Below are 25,667 nucleotides of genomic sequence, written 5' to 3'. Positions count from 1 at the left end.
ATATGAAAAAAAATGCCCATGTACCATCATTCATAGAACCCCCCCCCAGAGATCTCTAGTCCGGTGTCCCACTCAGAGCAGCACTACCACCAACAGAAGATCAGGTCAACCACACGTCTACCTTGCCAACCCTTGAAAACCTTCTTGAGCACTCCAGGCACCATTCCAGCACTGAACTACCCTCCTAGTAGATATTTTTCCCCTTATCTCCAATCTGAATTTCCCAAACCTCAACTCTTCATTTATAACAGCAGCTTCATGACCTGCAAAGAATGTGGCCACGGGCTGGGCTTTAAGGCTAATGAGATTATTTTTCTTTTTGCAGGAAAGGCAGGGTTGGAGAGGAAGCTCCACAAAGATCCATTTGTCAAATTGAAACACCCAAACGACATTAACAACTCCTAGCGTGTGCATAATGAGAAATAAATTTGAGATAAATAAGATAAATGAGAAAAAAAATCCAGCATTAATGCATGGGAAAATGTACAAAGTTAGCAACTGCTGCAGACCAGCAGAACAAGCCCTCGGAGTTATTCATGGCCTGACCTTCACCACCCCAAAACACATACCAATGATCAATTATCAGATAAATAGCTAATTAACATTCCAGACTTCTGTTCAGCTCTGTTTTATAGTGACCAGCCACCGGAAGAGATGGATTGGAGAACTAACTTCATGGCCTATCCTGGCCAGCAGTCCTCCCTCATCCTTAACGCTTGCTGGGTTGTGGGCATCCCACCATGAGCATTGAGTCAGTTCAAATACCAAATTACACAGAAACTAAGCATAAGAGAAGGTCTTTGCTTGTCACACTGAAGGGATGCGCCTGACGAGGCGGAGATTTTTGTTTGTCTGCCTTCACCGCTAAAAATCAGTCGTGCCCCCTAGAAAAATACTGCTGGCAACTGCATCCGATCGTGGCACAACGTCTAAAATTGCTTGACATCAACAAAACTGTCACCGAACCTCGGGGCACAACACGCAAAAAAATTAAGGGATGTCATAGATAACGTCTGCAGAAGGCAGAGGCAGGCACTGCCTAGAAGACCAGCTGAGCAATGAGAAGCAATCGATAGGAAACACCATGCAGAAAGCATCTTGTAGTGTTTAGGAGCCTGCCCATCTGTGAGAGGGAGGTGTAATTGCAAAAAATTATGCAAAGTACCGTTTTCCTAATGTCCGCATTATCTGGCTTATTCAGCAGCCTTTGATGCTCATTTTTCTTCCTTCAAACAACTTTCTGCAATACGTTATTGTCGGGATTATTCAGTGAAGGGCTTGGTATTGAAATTTGACTAATTACCATGGAAAGCTATGTACAGCATGTGCTGTATTACAGTGCGCTGAAATACTTCTACAGTCATCATCATCCAGAAAGAGGAGGTTCTAAATCCTCGGCACAAACGTTGAATAAGGCCAAATATGTATTAGAATTTTATCGGCTTTTCTGGTAATGCGAGGCTATTTTCAACTACATGAAAAAGGAGAAGCGTGATGAAGTCCTGATAAGGCAGCAGATAAGGATTCATCAGTGGCTAAGCAGTTATGGCCAGGCATGTCTCCAGGGAAAGGCAGCTATTTTGGCATATTTAGGAAGTTTCAAGGAAATCTCTACAAATTAGGAAGGACAGCTCAGAACTGCGTGTGCAGTCAGTCAGGACTGAATCTCTGCGTGTGCTCTCGCTTATGCCTGCAGAACATTTACTTCTGCAGTGTAGTAGAGTCCTCCCTGCAGCTGATTTACCTTATGTAGTAATGCTAGAAAAGATCGAATCAGCTTGACAATTAGCACGGGCTTGAGTGTAATGGTTATAAGCCTGGCAGACCTTTAGGGCCAGGCAAGGATGAGGAGGAACCACCAGAAAGCACATAGGTAGGTATGGGGAGCAAACGTGCCACCTGAGAGCTTTCTCATTCCACTAAAACCCATGGTCCAGGGTTTACAAAGCGGCATTTTCAGAACAAACATTCCCAGTAATACTTAATTTGACCTAATAACAGTTTAAGTGGAGTGGACTATGTAGATCCAAGCCTATCGAAGATGCTGTAGGACCCGTGACAACCCAAGAGACTGGATTTGGGGACACCGTGGGTCTCAGCAGGATAAAAACTCATCAGTCTCTCCATTACCTGTGGCTCCGTCTCCAACTCGGAGCTCTCAGCAATCAAAGTCTGCTGAAACAATTACTTTGAACGAAAGACGTTTCACAATAGCAATGCAGAAAGTGAAAGACTTTATCTGCCATGAGATTTCCAAGGGGGATGCAAAAACCTTTTCCTTGGTTATTCTTTTTGGGGCTTTTTTTCGGTCTTCTTTTAATTCCTCAAGAAATGTTCACATTTGTATTCCACGATAACTGCCAATTAGGCTTTTATCAAAAGCTCTTAATTCACATTTCAGCCTCCTGTTACCTGTAGACACTGCTGAAGCCACAATTTTAGACGCAAATCTGTCAAATCGTTTTCCTGTAAGTGGTTTAAGAGCAACAGCATCCTTCCCATAATCCACGCCAGCGTTTCCCCTGCCATCTGCATTCAGCCAGTAACAAGTAAAGCCCTTTGGTGAAAGCTCAACTGTGAAATCTGCTCACAAAATTTTTGACAAAACACCGTTTTGTGGGATTGGAAATATTTCCTAGCAACACTGTCAACAACAACAGCAACAACAACAACAAAAAAGCAAACCCCAAACCCAAAATAAACCGAGCAGCTTGAAACAGAGATGGAGGTGGTTTTTTTTTTGTTTAGACTCTAATTAATGGTGATATAAGAAAATGTAATACAGTTTGCAAAACTGAATTTCTTTCCTGCCATTTCAATGGTTCCATTCGGAAGGGAAGGTGCAGGGCGGGGGAAGGAAGGGATGAGGAAGCTGAGGTGTTGGAGGGACCCCACCTTTTGGAAACTTTATGAACCAATTCTGTCTTTTTGAACCAATTCTGTCTTTCTGAACCAATTCTGTCAACAAGCTCCTGAGCACCCAGTTTACTCAACTGATTAAAGGGATTAAAAAGCAATCAGTGTAGAGTCTGTTTATCTTGCAGAAACATCCACAGAGATCTGAATATGATCTATGGCATCTGTGGAGGTAAAAACAACAACAACAAAACTGTTCTAAGCATAATATCCTCGGCTCTTCCTGAACCCAGGCTGCTGGCTGCATCTTTCAGAAGAATTATATTCACATGGTTGATGCTACAGGCTGGAGATGAAATGACCACGCACCGAAGGATGTAGTTATGAAGCTTTCACACAAATCATGCCAAAATTTTCGATAGAAGCAACGGCAGCAATCGATTCTCAATTGGGCTATTAAAAAACCATACTTCTGCAACAGCCGGGGTGACGCAGGGAGGTTTTACCCCTCCAAAAACTTGAAATGTTTGGGAAAAAAGACATTGATTTTTCATGCTTGAATGTTCTGCTCCATTGTGCAACAACTGCCACCCAATATTTGAATCTGCAAGGTCTGCTTATTTTATAAGCCATGGTGAAGCTCCAGCAGCGGTCAGTGCCTGGGCATCCTCTTTAATGAAGACCACGGGGACGTGGGGAGGACAATGGAGAAACGTCCTCCCTGCTGCGGGGAATCCAGCTGCGGAAGGGAAATCCTCATTAACTCAGCGCACACCAGCTGTGAGCCCAGAAGGCTTTTTTCCAATCAAGGGAAACCTGAAGAGGTTTCCAAGGAGAAATTCCCTAAAGAAGCCTGGGAACTGCCATGACAACAGCTACGTTGCAAGATAAGGAAAAAAAGCTAACAAAACGCAACCCAAAGAGCGACAGTCACGCGATCCCTCCGATTTCCAGACACCAGTGACTCCCGCATTTCCCAGCTTCTTTTAGTCCCTCCTCTTTTCTCGAGGTTATCTAGGTGAAGAAACGCAACCATGACCATTTGACCAGGATTTCCTCAAGCCCTGATAAGCTGCTGGCACACAGGTATGACAGATAGCCTCGACAATCCCCACGTACACCAAAATCACCGCATTGTTCTCAACGCGTCTCGTACGACCCACACGCATCCATCCAGCCATGCAGGGCACGTGCAAGGTCTTCAAAATCTGGCATCGTCCTGATGCTTCTCCATTGCGCCGCTCTGAACTAATTTAAGGATTTTTTTTTTTTTTTTTGAGCAGACGTAGCGTGGCTGATTCCAACTGCTTTTCACGCAACAGATGTAATCATTGCTATATCGATCTGGCAATATATCACCTTTTCCCCAAGAGTGACAGCTCTGCCCTTTAAACAACAGTACTTTGTACTCCACATTAAAAGTGATCTGCCTGTCAATTTCTAATTTTTTTTTTCTCTCAACAGTGAAAACAAGGACATATTATCGTCTGGTTTATGCAATATACAGTCTCTCAATTATCTATAGAGAAGCATCACTACTAAATACTGATCTTCTAATTTATAGCCTGTAGTTGCGGCTAATTAAAGTTAGATGATCACCAGCTATAAAAGAATAAATTCAATGCTTAGGAGACTATTGCCTTTGATGTTATGAGAGCCAGCTTCTAATTGACTAGGGCATCAATCAGGTTGTTATGAAGCATTAGTAATCTGCTGCTTCGATCAGTGGCGGTACCAATTGAAGTTCATCTCAGAAAGGCAGCATCATGGGTTTGAATTTGCTGGCCATTTACGGAAACACCGGCAGACAAAACGGGAGCCCCTGCAGGGGATTGGGTTCATGTCACCGCTCCCCTGTGCTCCTTTTTGTGTTCTGATAAGCCTCATCCTGCAACCTAAAAGGAGTTATTTTCATAAAAATGTATATGGGCTCTATCAGCAGGCAAAAGAAATGGAATTTCTGTTATGTACACACAAATATGCCTCACGACAAAGCAGCAAAAATAAAAATCGTGTGGTTTCACTCTCGGATTAATTATTACTTCACAAAGCTTGTGTAAGGTTTGGCACAACGACTGCTTTGGTATCGAAAGGCAGTTCTGCTGCTCTCTCTTCCCCGAGGCTAGCACTGCAAACCTGGGCAGGACACTTGAGCAATGACAGTTAAACTAAAATTACAGCATTGTGAAAGTCCAAGCTGCATGGGAACTATAATCAACATCAAGACTGTAAGCTGTTTAAAGAATACAGACCCATTTATATCCCCGAGAAGAAAGTGGCTATTACGATTCTTGATTCACTCCATACAACGGCTGCACAAGGCCACTTTCCGACCTTTCTCCTGCAAACAAACAAAGCTCTTGCTTTCAATATTGATGCTTTCCGCAAATTGCTACCTGCACCTTAATTTACTGATTCTGGATCATTGCTACTCACCGTGCCCGATGCTTCACTCGGATGCAATTTTCTTGCTCCCTAACTAACACCTACCCTTGGTTTTGCTAACCAAACCTCACCTCTTTCCCAGGAGGCAGGTCAGTGCCATGGTCACTCCAGAGGGAATTTAAGTGACTCACCCGAGACAAGCAGAGCCAGATGCACAACTCCTAATTTTTTGGGGTCCCCCTTCCGTATTCACCACTGGGGAAAATGCTGTGGGGCTGCACGGTGGGAGCAGCAAGGGAAATTATGGTGCATTTACATGCACATAGGGTGCATACGTTATTCTCATCTAGTTGGCCGGAAATATTGGTGGCAGTCCAGAAGGAAAATTAGGGAAAACATCACCTTTACTTTCATAGCATCCTAACGCAGACACAGACAGGCGTGCACTTACCCCGAAATACCTACCCAGAGGGTGAAGGCAAGAGAAAGGTGAGGAAAAATAAGGGAGTCAAAGGAGCAGCTAAAATTTGCAAGATAAAGCAGAGTTACCATAGAAACTGCTCACCCGTGGTACCACTCAACTTGACGGAAGGGACAGGTCTCTGATGCATCCTGCACCGTTTAATGCTTTTCCCAGGCGTTGCCTGCCAGAAATAAATTACATGGCGCGAGTGCTCCACCTGTGCTGGAGGTAGAAGGCAGCTTGCCGTCCAGCTCCTCTGGCAGGGCTGAATTGCTGTGGATCCTGTACATCTCCATACCTCTGCTGGGAATCTCCGCGTCCTTTACATCCCCATCCAGCAACAGGTTGATGCCACGGAGCAGATGTTTATATACCGGTGACATGGGCTGGGCTTAATCATACAAGAGGGGCAGCAAGCAAGCAGAGGGCTCCTAGCTCCCCAGTCACACACCGTGCATTGCTTAATTGCTTAATTGCTACTGCACTCAGCTTAAATTGCTCTGACATTTATAGTGTGGCTTGAAGTAGGAGCAGTGCAGATAACTGCACATGCAGAATTGCCGCCCAATTACCACTCCCGTCACTTTAGCACGAAACTTCCTTTAAGGATCTCTATCTGATGATTGCTCACTGTGGGAACTGAAGAAGAACACACAAATTTTCATCTCGGAGAGGCCCATTATACTATGGTCTATTACATTACTTGAAATCGCTGCTCTGTGAGTTAAAGCATCGAGTATTTTATCCTTTGGTCATCAACCTGGGCCTCTCACTTAACGGGAATTTAGGCTGAGAAGGGACATGCAGACAGAGTATTCTTCCCCATTTCTTCCACATGGCTCTTCTTTCGGAACAAGGGCATTCAACAGCAAGAGCATTTGATTCAGCTCTTTACAGACTGACTAATTAACGAGCTGTCGCATGAGTTGGAGGCTTTGGGAAGTCTAAAACTCGCCGAGAGCAAATCACTGCGATTGCACGAAGGCTGCCAAGTCATCCGACCAGTGTTATGGGAAAGGATGCACGAATGTCACCAAACAACCCTTATCCTGCTGCGATGCACCCACTGCACCCCACTGCCCACCCAGCCCTGGCTGCTTCTCCCCGTGCTTGGATTTACTTTGAGATTTACTCCAAAAATTGAATCAACGCCCCTTAGAAGCCCCAGCCACCGCTATTGAGACATCTCTGCTCTGTGTTTCCCTGCGTTTCACAACTTTGCAGATCCTTCCAGCAGCAATGTCACAAATGTGCTCGTGGCTGACAATTAAATGAGGCTTCATCTCCCAGCCAGCTCCTTGCTCTCCATCAGATACCAACAAGCACCCTCCCACCACTTCCTAAGAGGTCCTTGCTTATCCTCACCCAGTCTTCCTGCATCCTTTCCAGCCCGTAGCCATGGCAATGCCAGGATGGCATCCTTCCCCAAAGGGACTCCAAGGATGGGCATTTTAAGGTGAGGCTTTTAAAAATCCCAAGCGACTGTAAAGTGAAAGTCTCTTTCAAGGACTTCAACATTTTTCATATGCAGTTCCTTTTTTTATTTTTTTAACAAGAATTTGCCTGCAAAGGTAGGCATTTGAAATATGAATCCCAGGGGAACAACTACCCTACATTCCCTTCCTTAGGGGACTGCTTACTGAAGCAGTATATTTGAACCCAGCCTTTCAGCTGTTAGATGTAATTCTCCTTTTGCTTATTCCTCTCCATACTTTAGTGCAACCAGCAGCATTACATTAGGTAAATCATCATTGCTTGGTTTAGAGAAGTTGATGAAATGCACAACTCTGGAATATTAAGTCCGTACCAAATGCTAGCTCCTGCTTTAATGTCAGTCTACCCCTCTATTCCCCGCCAAGCTAATCACAAACAAAAGCCTACAAGCAGCAAGGCATGTATAATCAGAAACTCAACCGCCCTGCCCAGGGAGCAACTATAAAAATCTGCACAACATCCACTGAAGCTGAGCACCAAATAGTTATTCCCAAGTAAATTTTACCAAATAAACTCCAGCCGATGAATCTGCACCTTTAAAAGTTAAACCCACACAAAATTCATCACCTAAAGTTTCCTGGGCAATGTCCAGTTCCCTCTGTGAGCTTTGTCCCCATGACACCATGGAAGTGGAATAGAGGAACTGCGTGATGACTTTTAGGGGCTGAAGGTTCAGCATAACATACACGAGACATGGTATGGCCATATATATTTGCCATACAGGCAAAATGTGGCTTTGGGGCATCTCTGGACATCTCATAACTTTGGGCATCTCGATTTTCCTCTCTTTCCTATATATTTAGGTAAAGTAATTACACTTAATCAGCATAAAAGGTAACTAAACTTTCCATCTCAATTTCCCTGGGTGTATTAACCGAGATAATGCTCATCAGCCTCACTCCGTCCATTAAACTGGACTCTGAAGATTAATTATGGCTGTAAAGGGTTTAGAGATCCTCGAAAGGCAGCAGAGAAGCGGGTGTATTATGAGTTTTAACAGTACAACTCCTCAACAATGGGAATTTAACGAGCAAAGGAGCAAAGTTGTCCCCTCGTTTACAGCCACCGCCTGCAATTAGCTGCCACTGCAGGGAATAATTCAACCTACGCTCTTATCACCGCCTTCTTGCTTCCACCTCCGAGAAGGAGGAGGTGCCGGGGCGCCTGTGCGGGGTTACCTGTACACGAGGATGTCATCAGAGGAGCTGTTGTACTGGATCTGGTACATGCGAATGCCGGGGAGGTGGTGCTGAGAAGGCCACTGGATGAGAGCAGAGGACGAGGTCAGCTCGGCGACCACGACCACCTTCTCTTGCTGAGCCTTTGTTTCGTTCGGAAAGCTCGACTTGGCAGATATCAGAATATCCGAGGGGCCAGGCTCTGCGTCTTTATCGCAGTTGGTGCTGTTAGCGAGGTTGGGGTACGGGGTAACGAGGAGTTCGACTGGAGCCGTCGACTCTCCTGCAGCATTTGATGCTATGCAGGTGAACGTGCCCTTCTCCGTCAGAGACGTAACCAAAATATCCAGGGTACCATTCTCGTAAGAAATCGTCCTAGAGGTGTTAGAGACCAGCTTCCCGTCGGGTGCAATCCAGCGGACGTAGGGGTCCGGATCACCCACAGCTTTACACTTCAAAGAGATGCTTTGGCCCTCCGTTACGGTTAGCTTGGGGGTTCGGTGTGTTATCATTGGGGGCTCACAGACAAATTCCTCCTCTTTGATGGACCAGAAGTATTTACCCATCAGCTCTGGTGGGGAGGCGCAGGTTTCTAGGTCGTCTTCTCTGGTGAGGCGCCTCAGCCACACCAGCTCGCAGTTGCAGTGCAAAGGGTTGCCCCCAAAGCTCAGCACCAAAGATGACAGCGGAGATCCTTTGGACTTGGCGTACACGGGGATCCTGGAGAACAACGGATCGGGAGGGATCTTCTTCAGCTTGTTGGAGGTCATATCTAGACGGGCAAGCTTGTGAAGATTGGAGAAGATTCCCTCCGGCACAAACTCGATGAGGTTATGATCCAAGCTGACCGTGTTGACGTTGGAAAGTTTGGCGATTGTTTCCCAAGGAACGTTAACAAGGTTGTTGTAGGACAGATCCAGGTCTTCGATGGTTTCAATAAAGTCATCCAACGACCCGGGAGAGATATAGCTTAGCTGATTGTTACTGAGTATTAAATGTCGAAGGTTGATCAAACCTTTGAAATGATCTTCGTTGATATATGTCAGTCTGTTACTATCCAAGTGTAAAGCGTGAAGGCCTTTAAGATCAAAAAATGCATAAGGCATGATTTGACTTATTGTATTCCTCGACAGCGTCAAGTGAATGAGATTGGTCATGTTTGCAAAATCCTTTCTCCTGAGCGTCGTGATGAAGTTGTCCATCAGCCTCAGCTCTGCTGTTCTCCTGTCGATGCTGGGGGGCACGAAGAGAAGCCCTGTCTTCGTACAGAGGATGGTGAAGGACGGAGACAGGTTTTGACACATGCATCTTTTGGGGCACATCATGGCCTTCACGGCTGCGCTAATAACCAGTAGATAGACAACCAGCCTTTCCATCGTAAGAAAAATAGCAGACCTAAAGGGGGGAAAGAAAAGAAATCCATGTAAATATATTTTAATTGGGCATTAGAAATAGGTTTACACTGTTGTTGTTGTTATTCTATGCGTGGGTCAGAACCTCATTTCGAACTGTGCATCGCTTCATTACTCTGTGGTAATGCTCGCCTCGTTTTTTTTTGCCATTATGGATTTCTAGCAGCTTTCTTTGGCTTTCCCCAGCTCATCTATGCCCTGCCTATACCAAGCAGGGAGCTCCTTGGAGAGCGCACATTTCGAGACCAGGGCTTTTTCCCAGGTGGTGGCAGAGAACTAAAACTTTTCCAGCAAATAAAAAAGGAGAAACACCTTCAAAGGCATTGCTGAAAAGCAAGCTTGTGTTCAGTCGGAGAAGCAGGTATATGGTTTTTTTTTTTTTTTTTTTCTGTGCAGCTTTAGAAACTAAATTTCATAATTACACATGGTTTTGGTCAATGAAATTATCTCTGTGCAGTCTTGTGCGTGCCAAGTTATTTCCCATTGTACCCAAAGTGCTTGGCTGCTATACCAAGGGTTGATTTTCATTCCTACTTCACCTCCAGCTGGCTGGAAAATTACTAAGCATTAAGTGTGGTGACTCAAGCGACCATGAAGGCTCCCCATCTGCAATGTAAAGGACTCAAACTCCGTGTTTCGCCCAAGTATCCTGGTACAACCCTACTCTAGAAGAACCTTGTCGTCTTTCTGCAAATAGCACACATAGTTTGACTTCACATACAAGCCCCAGCACACTAGAGATCACTAATTACAGTTAATCCCACATGCAAACCCCCTTGTACGGTGGGTAAATGCAGAATGCTGTAAAATAATAAGCTATTGCCTTTGAGAGTGAGCCATGCAACACAAGACATAATCCTCAGTTCAACACAAAGCTGGGACAACAATAACCTGCTGAGTCACAAGGGCACAATTTGAGGTGTCAGCAGAGTCTCATGCTACGTGTGTATATATATTTTATATTTTCATGTATATATATTTTATTTATTTAGGGTTACCACGATCTAGAGCTCCTTTACAGGGAAGCAGATCTTTAAAGTACAGAATTACAGTAGCACAGTTGCAGGGTCTAGAAATCAGATTTTCCACAGAGAAAAGCAATATTAAAACCAACTGATCACTTATAAAGTATTATCACTTAAATTAGGAGTGTGAACACCACTTTAAACCAGGTGCTTGCTTTTTTAACCAGTGCTACAGATTCACTCACCAGAGGCTCTTCTAGTTGCAGCAGTTCTGACCAAATCTCTGCAAAATATTTTGTAAAAAACAAAACAAAACAAACAAAACCAAAAGAAATAGAGTTTGCAGAAAGCTGATTCACTTTATACTTCTGCTGTTTCCATTTTTTTTCCTAATAAGTATCTTCTTCATGTCTTGCTTCCTAATCATTTGTCTCAACAGTTTTCCTACTGTCACTCCATCCTGCGCCCCGAACCTTTCTTGCCTTTAATGGCTCCAGCTTTTCACTCCTGCTAGGTACCAATGATTAACAGATGCGTAATTATCCAAAAAAATGGACTGCTGTGCAATATTGTAATTCGCTTGTTTTGTCATTAGCAAATATTAATGCAACTTTAATGGATTAACTGCCATCTGGGCTGTAAGAATCCAGTTCAAAACCATCTCACTTCAACCATTATTCTGTTAAAAAATAATTAAACGTTGCTAATGTGAAACCGTGGCACTAAAATTAATGATTTTTAGAGCCAACAATAAGCATAGTGCAATTACCCTTACAAACTATATGACAGTCACAAGGAAAATGCGACTTGTAAAAGAAAAGCTGCATAGAAGTGAATTACTGCTATTGCCCCGGATTCTAGTTAAAAGCAGCTTTGGTACTAGCACCTAAAAACTGCATTGGGAATATACCTGATTGCCTGATAACACAATAGTATTTTTAAAAACAGTTTAATCCACAGCATCTCAACAGAAGGCGGTAAAAGAAATAAACTTTGTGTTTATAGGACTATGCACAGATCTAGGGCGTAAGCAAAAAACTTTTTTTCCTGAACTGTTGCTTCTTAACTCATTGCCCTGCTTTGCTTCTGCAGCTTAAAAATCATGCAAAAAATTTGTTTTAGTCATATAATTCAAAAACAATAAAATTTTTGCTGGCAGATGAGTGGCAGTGCATCCACATCTCAGATTTTTTGCTGGATTCGAGATACGCGACAGGAGATCAGTAGCAGGAAAACATTATTAAAAAAAAAAAAACACATTGGCTATCGCTTGAAGTCTAAGGGATGTTAAAAGAAAGGGCTATTTAATTCCCACAATTTGCAGCTATTGGGCTATTAACTTTGCTCCGTCGGAAAGAGTTTGGATTGCCTTGGCTGTAAATGTAACACATTTTAACAGCTTTAAATTGGTACTGTGGTATGGAGATTGCTTACACTCTGCAAAACACATGCACATGCTTCAGGGCGGATAATAAATGCTGTTTTACCAGCCTCAAGGAATAATTCCCATCCTCCAAAAAATAAAAAATGAAGGGCCTAGTTTAAATAGGAACTCTAAGTCAGCTAGTGGGCTTGGTCAAAAAAAGCCCAAAGCAATTCTGTTTCTAGCAGTGCTGCCGAGCTGCCCCACAATGAAAAAAATCCCAGCATGCTATCCTAAATGCAGCAGACCTTGGCTCCTTGCAGCGCAGAAATAGCAATATATAGGTGGTGGCTAATATCTATTTCATGCCCTCGTCACACAGAAACACGTCCCGAGTTGTTTCATCCGTAAAATATTGCTTTTCCAGCAAACAAAACCCAAGTTGTACAAGACATTCCTGCAGGAGGTATCCTGGCCGAGGGGAGCAGGCTGAGCCCCTTCATCTCCCAAATACTTCCTTGTTTTACCATCCCACTGCCATGCCAACCTGCTCATCGCACAAACCAGGTGCTCACCATCTGCCTCCTTCGAAATACCATTAGAAAAATGCTTTTTTTCTTGAGGGAAGCATCATTATTACCCTTCTCTGGTCCAGCATTAACCACCGCATTGGAAAAGTCTCTTTAATTTACCAGCAATAAATAATGTGCTTAATTTACTGTTGCTCGCTCCACCTGGCACCGGGCAAGAAGCGCTTCCAGTAAATGTTTAAAAAGCATATTGCTAATTTCCCATTTTTTCCCCAAGACCAACACACTGGGAGTGCATCTCTCGATACACTTGGGCATGGAGCAGATTTGCTGCAAACACCTATTTTGGAATATTAAGTCTGAAGCCAAATTACTGTAATTTATGTTAATACAATTTTTTTTTTTTTTTTATAAATCTAGATCACGGCAAAATAAGAACCCCCAACTATTTAATACTAAATGACATCAAAATGCAGAATGTTTATTCTTTTCCCTCACATTCTTTAGCATTCAGACAGGCCAACTATGCAAATTGACTCATTTGCATTTTCCCAATGCCCACATTTGCATAGTGATCGCCTGCTGCCTGGGGAAGTGCATTGGTCACACAAGAAAAAGTCACATTTGCTTCACCTAATGCCTCAATCATCTGTCAAGCCCATCAGCAGCTCTGATTTTTTTTTTTTAATTATTTGTTATTTTTATTTTTATTCCCAAAATATGCTGGTTTTTGTTCCATTTCCTAAAGCCTACTGTGTACCATCTCCTGTGGAAGGAGGAGCAGGATCTAAGTGACGATTGCCACCAAAAGGTTAAACACTTTATGGATTTACTGCGTGCGTACCTGCGCTCCATCACTCTTTCTCCTTCCCTGTACTAAGCTGTTTTCTCCACCAAAAATCCTGACCTGAAACCATTCAATCCCTGGTTGAGGTAGCCAGGACACCAGCGTCAATTAGAAAACCAAAGCAGCTCCTGTGGGTTTTAATGAATGGTCTAAGGTCTCCTGAAGATGAAAAGCAGAGAGTGAATTATATATTGATGTTTTATTTAAGGACAGAACTGGTAATGCTGCTTCAGAGCTACCGCGCTCATAAACGAGCTATTCTTAGTCTTGCTGTATGTCTTTCATGGAGGCTACACCTAAGCACAGCCAATATTAGCAATTAGGAGCTTTCATTCTTTATTGGAAGACCCATTAAGGATTGCAACACATCCACCACCCCATTTCTCTTAAAGCAGTCTTAATGAAAGAGTGGAAGAAAGCAGGAGGTCAAGAGAAGGCAAAAACCCTGTTAGAAGCTCGCTGCCTAATATTCAGAGGATGAGTAATTCCTCAAGCCATGAGAAGTCAGCCACTTTGTAAAACAAATGGAAAAATGGGTTTATTGTTCACCCAAGCACAGTCGGTGTCCGACGAACTGTGGGATTTCGGTAGCGCTTCGGTCTTCCACAAGCTCTTCAAGAGGACTGATTTCAGCACACTAGGTCTGTTTGGCTATTTTTCCCTTCCAGGAAATTCCCTTCCCCTTCTGAACATATTTCCTCTTGTGTGTTTGATGCTGACTTTAAAGCTGGAAGCAGTCAGAAAATGGCAGTTTTCTCTGTGGAAAAAAAGCCGGAGTTCCGCCCAATTACCCACTAACTTTGTGAATTAAAAAAGCCAACCTCCTACATGGGAAAAATGTGCCGAATTATTTTGTTTTTAGCATGGCAATGGGAAGGGATGGTGCACTGAGTGAGCGTTGCAAGGCTGTGAAACCAAATCATGGTTGTATGACAACACGCGCGTAATCCCCGGTGAGAACGGCTGCCGGATAGAGCACAAATCCCAGCACCTGGCTTTACTTCAATCACTTCATGCCGTGCAGGTAACACCACGCTAGCTAAAGGCAAACTAATGTCAAAACCCACCAAAAATGCCATAGCAAGTTCCCCCCATTCAGTACAATGTTCTGAATCAACTGCTGTGGGTTCTCCCAGTATGACCACTAAGACCATTAACCAGTGCTAACCAGGCCATGGTTGTTGTGTGTTACTTGGAAGTACATTCATCTGAGACTTATTTTTAAGAAATGAAACATCAAGAAATGAAGTGTCCACCTACTACTACTACAAGGCGTTTGCTACAAGAAGGTGTTCAACACTGAATGTTACCGACTCTACCGCTTCCACATTTTAACCAGCCCAAAATGTTTTACAATTGATGACAGCTAATGACACTTATAACAAAGCTGGCAGACAATAATTTCATTACAAATCCCATGCCACCACCGTTCCCACCATTCAAAGTCTAACAAGCATAAAATTGCACGCTCAGTATGTATGCAGGCAGGTGTGTCATTACTCTGACAAAGAAATGATAGTATTTGTAGACAGTGCTTTAACAAAAGAACAATATTCATGTGAAAAATCACCTTTAGTTGGATATGAAGAAAGTGGGCTGCATGGAAAAACGCATCTCTTTCTACAGACTTATTTTAATCTTTCCAAAGTTCCCTTCTGCTCATCCCTGTCCTTGTGGTTAGCGGGATGAAGACAAGTTGTGAGCAGGGCATTGCAAAGCTGATCGCTCCGTCCTTCCAGCTTGTACTTAGGGATCCAAGACCAGCATAACGTCAGGATTTATTTCTTTGTTTATTTGTGCTTTATGCAATTCTATTTTTATGCAATTCTATTTTTATGCAATTCTATTTTTATGCAAACTGCATTACACATTGGTAGAGAAGTGAGTTGCCCCTCTGTGGGACAGCCAAAATGTGATCTGTAAGAATAAGGAGGCTGCTTTAAACCGCTTTCAGCAAGCCTCTAAATCCGTTTCTTCACTGAAAAGGAAATATAATCCTTACACTTAATCTACACGCCTGCTTGTTAGCATGTGAGGAATTAATGGGAATACGCAGAGCGGTTCCGTGTTAATGCATTCGAACAACTCACTGCTGGCACCGATGGGGCTATGCTGGAGAAAAATCAGTCTATGGGATGTAGAGGCTCTGCTGTAACCCAGCAGAGCGTGCTTTATCGGCCGACCTCTGCAACGCACTGCCGAAAGCCATTTTGTCAGCTGCTGGGAAGTCTCTTACTGAAAATCATTGATGCTGCTGCCTTGCTCACCCTCCCCATCGCGAGGGCACACAGATGCCTTTGCCCGACAGCTCTTGGCATTTCCAAGGTGTCTGGACCCTAGGGAATAACTCCTCTGGGCTGCACTGGGAACCCACTGGGAACAAGGAAAAACTAAATGGGGTCCTTCCAATGGCGTGCCCACACCTCAGCATCCAAATACTTTGCAAAACCTCAGCCCTTTCTCTTAAAAAGAAACAGAAATTTTAACCCAGTTTCCCCCCAAAGCGTTGATGCCACCCAAGGCTGCTAATTTCCTTTTCCTTAGCAAAAGAGGAGGCCGGTTAAGCAGATGACCCCTGAGTTTGTACCACCCAACAGCTTTGTCTTCTGTTTATGGAAAAAGAAAACACCCAATAATAGCTTTATCATAGCACTACCACACATCCCAACTCCTTTTGGAAGCTCCACTGCTGTCACAAAGAGTCAATCCACTGCCTGCAGATACCTTGGCAAGATAGAGAACGACCAACAAAACGCAAGCAGCACATGGCAGGGCTCTTCTTTTGCAACAGAAATGCAAAACTCAGGGTTTGTTCAATGTTCCCATCACCCTACCTGCCTTCCACCCTGCTGCCGTCACCCAAAGCAATGACATTTTCACGAGGCTTGCCCAGCATGAAGCTGTTTCCAAAGAGACTTGTAAAGCCCCTCGACATCATGATTAACAACGTCTTTTTTAAATTGCAATTGCTCAGAACAATTCCGCAATGCATACGGCTTGTTCCTGGCTTGCAATTTCTTCTCCTAGCTTGGAGCAGATTCTCTCTCTCTCCCTCCTTCCCTGATTAAAGCATTAAATCAGAAAACCGCGGGTGCCACGAAAGCAGAAGTTTGTAGGAATGAATCCTCGTTGAGCACGCTTGTCAGGAGACGCCAGATCAGTCATCATGGCAAGAAGGAACACAGCAGCTACAAAGACCAGCAATTGATTGTGCCCTACCCAAAATGCTTAAAATTACGCTTAAAATCATGGTGTTCCCAAGTTTTTGTGATATCTGCTCGCTCACCTATTTTCTCCTTGACTGCCAAATAATTTGCCCGAAAATACAGAGTGTCAGTAAAGGGATTCCTGCAGCCATCCTGGGCTTACCAAAATGGGACCTTTTTGGTTTTTCAAGCCCACATTCCTGCTCTTCTCTTCATGGAATCATCTGGGTTAGAAAAGACCTCCAAAATCATCATGTCCAAGACCTCCAAAATCACCATGTCCAGCCGTCAGCCTGACCCACCAAGTCCCATCACTGCACCACATCCCTTGGGGCCACGTCCACACATCTCCAAAATACCTCCAGGGGTGGGGACACCACCCCTTTATTAACACAAAGCTATAGACACCCCTCATAATTCAGTATCAACCTGACCACACTTAGTGGAATTTATTCAACAGGCTCTACTGTCGTTCCTAATTACCCTTAATAACTAGGATGCTGTCCCATAAGTGTATTTGGGATCCTGATATAAAATCCTTCTAACAAGGCTGCTACGGAGGATAAAGAGAAGCGTGTTGGATGCATCTTCTAGGATGACACAGCAGTTCAAAAACTCACCCAGATAATTAACACGCACGTCAGCCAACCAAAGTCTTACGAGAAGGTCATTACTGTGCCTCCACGTGGTGATGTGCATGAGGTTTATTCCTAATTCCCGTGTTTGTCACTGGCCAGAGTATGTCAAGAGGCTGACATGCCGCCTTCGAGCACAAAAAGCATGCAGAAAGTTAATCCCGACTGGCATTTTCATTCAAAAAAATGAAACAAAAGGTGCAGCAGAGAGGGGGAACAAAAGAAAGCAGCATGTTAGCTACACTTTGACCTTCGTGGGTAAAGGATTCAGAAGCATTTAGGGGAGGAAAAAAACATCAAGCTCCTCAAAGGCTGTAGCAAACTGAGCATCAAAAACTACCACCGTTCCCTTCAGAAACAAATGCTAAATATTTAATAAGAAAATAAGCTGCCACACAAGGCTTAAAAGGCTATTTTACTCCTCTTTGAATTATGAATCCCATGCAAGCGACCCCTCCACCGCAAAAGATGCGGTACGTGTGTATAACAATTAATTTCTGACCGCTAAGCATCCCTTGGATACAGCACTGATTTCAGCTTTGCTGTTGAGAAGCAGAAGTGAAGAGGATTTTTTTTTTTTTTTGTGGTCTTACTACAGAGAAAGAGTTGAGTGCTCTGGTGAGACAGATGGACAGACATTTGGCAAGACCTGCAGCCTTCAACAGAAAGGGAATGCGTCTCTATAATCATACAAGCATCTGCTACACATGAGAGGAAATCCAGTACCAGCTAGAAAATGAGCCCTCTCAGGGTCCCCGGGGAGCAGCTCCTTTGTGAAATGCTCGTAATCCTCCAAAAAAGGCTGGAGTGGAGAGTGGTGCACGTAGAGACGAGATCACAAGTTTGTGCCTTGTCCTTTCATGGACCCTGCAAGTAGGACAAGGAGTCCTACAACATCATCAACAGCACGAGAGAATCAGTGGAATGTGAGAATTTACACCATGAAGGACTGATAAAGTGTTGTTCCTCAAAAAATCTGGCTCCATCTGACTCCCTAAGGAGACAAACCAACCGCAAGGGTTGCCGAACCTTCAGAGCTTTGCTTACCACTAAAAGTAAAAAAAAAAAATAAAAAAAAAATAATGGGGGTGGGGGATTAAAGAAAAGCAAAACGAAGCCCGTGTTTTAGTATTTGTTTTTCAAAATGATTTCAAATTGGATTATCAAGCAACATAATGCCTTCTTGCTTCTGGTATGCATAACACGCACCGCAGGAGCAGCCAGCGAAGGGAGATTATTTATGAGCGCCAATTACTCTGTTTTTGTCACTTATCTTGATTTCCACTGCAGAGATAGCTGTCTTCACGACTCAAGCAATAACAAACAATAAACCCCAAAAGGCTTTCATTTCAGAAATGAGAAACTCCAACTGGAACACGCTTGCTCTGACACAGAGATCTCGACCCTAAGCAGGAGCTCAGGATGGATTTGAGCAGCTAATTAATCACCCACCCTCTTACAGAGGCTGTTTCTGCAGAGTTCTCCTGTACCTAAAAGCCTTTTTTTTTTTTTTTTTTTTTCCCTTTTTCCACCAGAGAAATTCCTTAGACGACAGCGCATGGAGACAAAAGTATTTTTAGAAATAGGAAGCACGCTGCTGAACGTCTCCGGCATGCGTTTAATCAGTGCTCAGCCAGCCTGGCTGAACATGGCTTGCGAGTGTTTGTATCCAAATATGATGGCTTTGTTTGGTTTGGGTTTTTAAACATGCCGTTCTTCTTCTCTTAAGCTGAGGTTGAGCGCCTGTGACTAGGAACAGAGGAAGAGAGTGCCTTGGCAAAATCCACTGCTGTTTAGAGATAGCTAGATAATTAAGCCATTAATTCAAACATCTGCATTATCGCATAATTGCCTCCAGGCAACACTAAACCTCAGCTTTTTGTGGTTTTCAGAGGCTGGTTAAGGACACTTGTCCCCTTCCAAAGGTTTCTTGCAGCTGCAGTCTCCTGGTTGATCTCATTTTCCTGATGCAGAAGAAGAAGAAACCAGAACTCAGCCCCTCAACATCTGTGCTACGCATAACACCCAAGGGGCTGCTTAAGTAGCAGGAATTGTACGCATCAAAATGTGATGTACACGGGTTTTTCTGGATAATATCCAGGCCCAACGAGCTTAACAGTGCTGCCTGCTCGTGCTGGCTGGGGTGAGGGCGTCCACAAGAGCTCATGAAAACAGCCACAGGCTTAGCATCACCTACAGCACGCCTGAGCTGCCTCTGCTAGACAGGGGCTGTCGGTAAGCCAGCAAGATGTTCTCACGTTGTGCATGGATAAAAGCATCAAGGGCATCTCTTTTAAACATCTTATTTCGGTTAAATTGGAGCAGATAGTCAGCACCACCAAAATAACCCCATACAATGTACAGAAAAAAAAAAGAAAAAAGCAATACACAATGATCTCCAACATTAAGAATTTACCTAATCCAGGAAGAAAATGAGCTGTTTTTTCAAAGTAAGAGCAAGCACGGCTATAAATATTGAATAGGGTCTAAACACTCTCATTCTCCCCCAAGACTCTACAATATGCAAATTACTATTAAAAATGGAAGATTATTTGGAAGTATTCAGTGCACAAATACTATGCAAGCACCAGAAAGCTCTATTTTCTCTCTAGCACCTGACAAGCAAAAGGGAGGCCAACTCTGCAGGCGTCGTTATTTAGTTATTTAGAAGCACACACATAACAGAGGAAGACTTTTTCCCCTCCATACAACACACAGCAGTTAGGTCATACCCATTACTTACTCAGTTGAACCCATAAGTAATTAAGGATGCTGCTGTAGGGCTCTCATGGCACCTGTAAATCCTCTCCCTTCACCATAAATATCTTATTTAACTGACAAGGTCGCGTTTTTTGCACAGGATCAACCACGCCTGACCCGTTCCTGGCAGGTGGTCATCTTCATCAACACTCATGGTCTCTTGACTGTGCTTCTGCATACTCATCACAACCTTCCCCTCCTAATTAAAATCTCTTCTGCAGGCTGAGGAACGCAAGAGTTGAACTTGAAGGCCAAGCTTTTTGACCTTCCAGAAGCCTAGGACAGTTGCTTTTGAAAGCTGAAAGATTTCCAAATGCTCCTAGTTGGACATAGAGTTAGAGGATTGTTATTTCTGATACTGTTCCTGACACCGTCCTCAGCATGGCTGCTGATTAAATGCTTTGCAAAGCACTATGAGACGTTCCACCTCATGAAAAACATTATGGAAATCCAAGCCACTCACTGCTGTGAGATAATCATCAGAAAACTCCAGCCCCTTTTTATTATATTCATGTAAAATTTTGTTATGCTGCTCCAGATGACTCTAATTGAGCAGACGATAGAAATTAAAGCATATCCAATGCTGTCCTAACCTTGGTGACCTCAAAACTTTATGCTTTTTCATGTTTCTAACAAAAAAAAGCATTGGCCTTCGATGTTCTGTGCTCTTGGAGGCTACGTTCTTTCTCTAGGACCACTGCTAACCCTCTCTGCAAAACAGAAATGCATTAGAAGCCAGCAACTAATGCACAGACGCTGAGATTTATTTAACTGTTGGAAGGAAGGGGAATTTGAAGCAGCACGCATTTTCCAAGGGGTCAGAAAAGATAAAACAAGCCAAGTGCAGCGAACTGCAGCGTGCAGAGTCTGGTTGGGGAATACCTTTTGACAGACAAAAAAAAAAAAAAGATAACTAAATGGTTTGTTAAATTCATTTGTCCTTAACCCAACTTGCTGTGAAGTCCGTAACTTCATCAATACTATAAAAAATAGATCTATTTTACTCTCTGACAGACTGTGTGACCTGCAGGTTCCGCATCTGACCAGGATCACTTGGCATGCATAAATATTGCCTCTTTCATTCATGTTCAACAGGATGCTCCAAATTCTGTAGAATTGCAGGTTTTTAATGGGATGTTCCAGAGGTTAATATACTACTGAGATTGTTTCAATTTACCATCGGATAAAATGACTATCTATACAATTAAGTCCATTCTGGCGAATTAATTATCTCAAACCGGAGTAAGCTATTAATAATGAACTGAATTATTCATGCTTCAATTCCTTTGCAATATCTGACCTTCTGCTAATGCATGCACCCTCCCAGGTTTTGTTGGGTGTGCAGGAGAAGCATGTAAATCCCTTGCATGCAAAACCCTCGGAAATGCAATTAAAAAAATTAAAGGGGGGGATCCAAAAATCAACCCCATTAATCGTCATATCTGGCTGACGCTTAACAAGTTGAGACTTTCCTTGTGTCCCCGCTGACAAAGTGCCTTTGCAAGGCCTGGACCACCATACACTGGACAAGATTTGCTTTTAAAGTAGTTTAAAGTTTGTTTTAACATAATTTTCTGGATTGAAAAATGTACTAATATCTTCCTGAAAGCCTACAGAGCCAAACTAAGCAACGCTGTGAGCATAGAAAACAAATAATAAGATGCAAAATAACAAAATCTAATGACTTGATGGAAAACAAAATAGGTGTAGATGACCTTTGTACAATATCAGTCTGGGGGACTGTATTCATCCTGGCTGTAGTGGCTATTGCCTTTGCTAATTGAAGCACTTAATGTGTTCCAGCTGCTATTCAGGTCAGTGACCTGTTCTCCAAAAATTGCTTTTTTTTTTTTGCTCTAAATGAAGATTGTTTTCTTTCACATGAACTTAATTCTGAACCAGCTATCTCTGGACACCGAAGAGATGGTAGTTTAAGGATGGAAGCGCTGCCTGCTTTTTTTTTCAGGGAGACTTTATTGTTATTTCAATTTGTTTGGATGCCTAAATACAAGAACGCTGCTCTGAAGCCTTAGAGCTTTAGATAAAATATAAAGAAATAATATTTAGAAATACGAAAAGGCCCATCTCCTGGTGGAAAAGGGGCAGTTTAAGCTGTTCCTCCTTCAAAGTGACCTCCAAGTTGAGCATCAAATCTGCTTTTTGGGAGCCTGATGCACTTTCTTTAAGGGGTTAGAGGTCCTAGAGGTGACAGATTCTCCTTTTGGATGCAGTGCAGCATTGTGGCCATCCATCCTGAAAGTAAGAGGTCCCATTCCCTTCGGGAATTGCACTTTATCAGCAGTACAAGGAGTAAGGATACTGCAGGGGTTGGATCCCAAACAGGGTGGCTTGCTATAGGGGGCAGCCAATTTCTGCGCAATTTTTGCAGAAGCTCCTCTTGAAACCTGGCAGAATTGCTAAAAGCCAGGTCTTCCTCCGAAACTACAAGGTGCAGAATAAAACAGGCCCAAACATCCACCACAGAATACAGGACAAGACACCCCGAGTGCCCAAGGAAATAAAATTAAATATTGATCTACCACGCTATGCACGCCAGTGCTCATAAACCAGTGCCAAATGCTTGGCTGTTAATAGGTCCCACTCCCATTTGCAGGAAATATATATACCCTGACTGTGCAAAACGCATGAGATTGACTTTATCTCGGATTAAGCTCATTTTCCCCAAGAATGCATCAAATTGAGCATTTGGGAGATGTCAGAGGCTCTCTGGTCAGAGATTCAGCCTCCCGCCAGGTACTCGGCAGAAGCAGTACATTCTGTTCAACAGCAAAACCGGACCCAAATCCCCAAAATCCAGGAGTACTGGCCTAGTTAAAATGCCGTACCAATCCATTACATTAAATTAAACTCCAGGTTTCTGCAGAGGTGGCTGCTCACAAGCGGCTCTGCAGCAGCAGCCAGGCTGGAGATGGGAATTTCCTCATTTCACTGCAATTCCACGCAAATGAACCCATCCCCATGGGCTTGGCATGACAAGGCTGAACCTGATGTTGTAAAGCAGATTTTGGGGATTATTCACAGCATGCAGCTGTGTCCTTCCCATTTTCCCAGTTCTTTTTCCCTCCCTCTCCCCCTTGAAGCTATCCAAAAACCTACATCTTGCTTTAAAATAATAATAATAATAATAATATTTACAGACCCTGCCACCTTATCTCATTTCAAATATAACTGTCAATTCTGTATGCAAAATGAGTGATTTCGTTAGCTTTACGCTGCCAGAGAAATGAAGATTTCTCCACGGGAACACAGATGTGCCAGCAACATTAAGAAAAACTCATGCACCTCACCATTATGGGGTGGGGGTGGTGGGTGCCAATTAAAAGGGTCTGAACATTCATTGTGCTCTGTGAGCTTGGTTAGCAAACAATCTAGACCTCCAGAATCTATCAATAAACCAAAAACTGTACGATGAGGTGGTTCAAAAGCAAGAAGAAGTCTCCAAACATCATCCCAACCCTTAGGGTCTCCAGTATGGGGTTCTGGGGGTCTTTCAATACCCAGTGACTGCAGCAGTCCTTTCCGTCTTTTTCAGACCACCAAAACAGTCCTGAGATAAAAAAACAGGAGGTTTGCACCCTAAAAAACACCCAAAACAGCTTGGCATTGGGGTTTTGTGCCCCTCACCCTATGTTGTGCCATGTCTGAGTTCTGAGTTTTACCAGCAACGTCAGCTTATTGCAAGGTTAATTAGCGTCAGGATGCCACTGCTGGGGATGCTTACCCTGGAGGCATCAAGATTCACATTTTGGAACTTACTTTTGGCCACAGAAACCACATATTGCAGCTCCTCGACGCAGAACGGCTGGCATATATTTTTAGTTGCCATGTGACTTTGACATTTCACCATTTAACAGACACGGGAAGGGTTATCGTGAGTCAACAGCTAGATGGCAACATAAACCGCAGGCACAGGGAAGTGAGGAAATGCAGAGAAACTTCAAAAAGCTCTTAAAAAAAAAATACTGTCAGTCTCAAAACTCCTGACAGATCTGAACAAGGGGAAACTTCAGCTTGAGGCCTTTCTGAAGTCTGATAGACAGCTTAATTGCCTTGCTAAGGACGCCAATTAATTGCAAGAGAGGAACAGTAAGCTGGGGACAGCGGAGCAGCAGCAGAATTTAAAGCCCGAGATTTAGCAGCAAAAACAAGAGCAGGACAATAAGGAAGAGGAGGACAGACCCCTCCAAAAAATAAATGAGAAAGGAAAAGTGTGGAGTCTGTGACACCCCCTTGCTTGCCGGTTTGGGGAAGGAATAAGGTAGAAAATGAAGAACTGGGACGCCTGACGCACACCAGCTCCTCCGCCTGTGACACCCCCTTATTCACTGGCCTGGGGAAGGAATAAGGTAGAAAATGAAGAATCGGAATGCCCAACTCAGACCAGCTCCTCTGCATCTACACGAGCCACCGGGCTGCTGCAGGTTTTGGTGACGATAAGGATGGAGGAGCTGGACCACAACTATGCCATAGCATCTCGACGGCTTGCGGAGAGGCTCACTGGAATTTCAGCTTGCTACCAGCAGCTGCCCTGAAATCGTATTTGTTCATCGTTTTCTAACCTACAGAGCCCCTAATAAATCACCTTGACTTCACAGCTCCAAAGACACAGCTCATTAAGCAGGCAAGAAACATGCAGGGTGCAGCACTTCCCAACCTGCTACTGAACAAGCCAAGCAAACACGAAAACACAAGACACCTGGCAAATGAGTTTGTCTCTGAGACCACAATCCATGGGGAAAGGTCTCTCTAATCCCCCCCCCAACAGAATAGAGCTTGTCCTTAGGGCTTCCATCACCACGGGATGAGGTCTGCATGTTTTTGGGGCTAATCCTCCAGAAATAGGTGTCATTTTGATATCTGCTGCTAATATCTGGTCGATGCCATCCATCTGTTGAGGTGGGATTCGCACGATGGGTTATAGATGCTGTCTCAATGCCTCTGTAGACCCAGAAACTCACTCTATCAGGAGGATTAAAAAGCAAGAAAACCGACCCCAAAACAAATCCTTTGACTGACAGCAAGGAAAGTGAAATATTTCAGATGAAGAGGTCATAACAGCTTGAGCGAAATACTCCGGCTTCGAGGCCCGCAGCAGGAAAAGATGATGGAGGAATTAAGTTGCACCAAAGGTGATTTCCTTCCCCAAAGCCATACTCAGATCCAGGAATACTTTGCACTAGTATTTCCTCCTTTGTGATCCCCAGGAAGGATTTAAGAAAGTCAAAGTAAACTGGGGATCTTTTCAATCAAAATAAAGATTTGCTTCCCCAGCTCTTCTCTCAGACAGGCAGCAAGCCACGCATACAAGAAGAAATCAGAAATAAGACAGAAAATCAGAAATCACACAGAAAATACGAAATAGGGTTTATGGTCAGTATCTAACAGAGCTTCCCCTCAATACTGGATATGCTCAATATTTAACATTCATTTTGTGCATGGGCTCTTCAGCCCTTTGTCTGTTGAAGTGAACGTTTCCCAAAGCCAGCTGATTTCATGTTTGGGGCTGCACAGCACTGGGAAATAATAACCTCTTCTACTGAAAATAGAAATGA

General features: G+C 43.6%; 1 protein-coding gene across 6 annotated transcripts in view; it reads right to left on the bottom strand.

Annotated features, from left to right (window-relative positions):
* The window catches only part of LOC121062811 (leucine-rich repeat and fibronectin type III domain-containing protein 1-like protein), a 44,654-nt gene that overhangs the window by 2,233 nt on the left and 16,754 nt on the right, over positions 1–25,667 (bottom strand). For 3 of the 6 annotated variants that reach the window (XM_040543073.1, XM_040543078.1, XM_040543074.1), the window contains one exon: positions 8,377–9,771. In XM_040543073.1, coding sequence (XP_040399007.1) covers positions 8,377–9,771 — 1,395 coding nt within the window. Of the gene's footprint in view, positions 1–5,790; positions 5,886–8,376; positions 9,772–25,667 lie in introns of those variants that run through there. The other 3 variants (XM_040543076.1, XM_040543075.1, XM_040543077.1) reach the window with 2 other exon arrangements.

Source organism: Cygnus olor, assembly GCF_009769625.2.
Source record: "Cygnus olor isolate bCygOlo1 chromosome 30 unlocalized genomic scaffold, bCygOlo1.pri.v2 SUPER_30C, whole genome shotgun sequence".
NCBI lineage: Eukaryota > Metazoa > Chordata > Aves > Anseriformes > Anatidae > Cygnus > Cygnus olor.
This window is presented reverse-complemented; position numbering and strand designations above follow the sequence as displayed.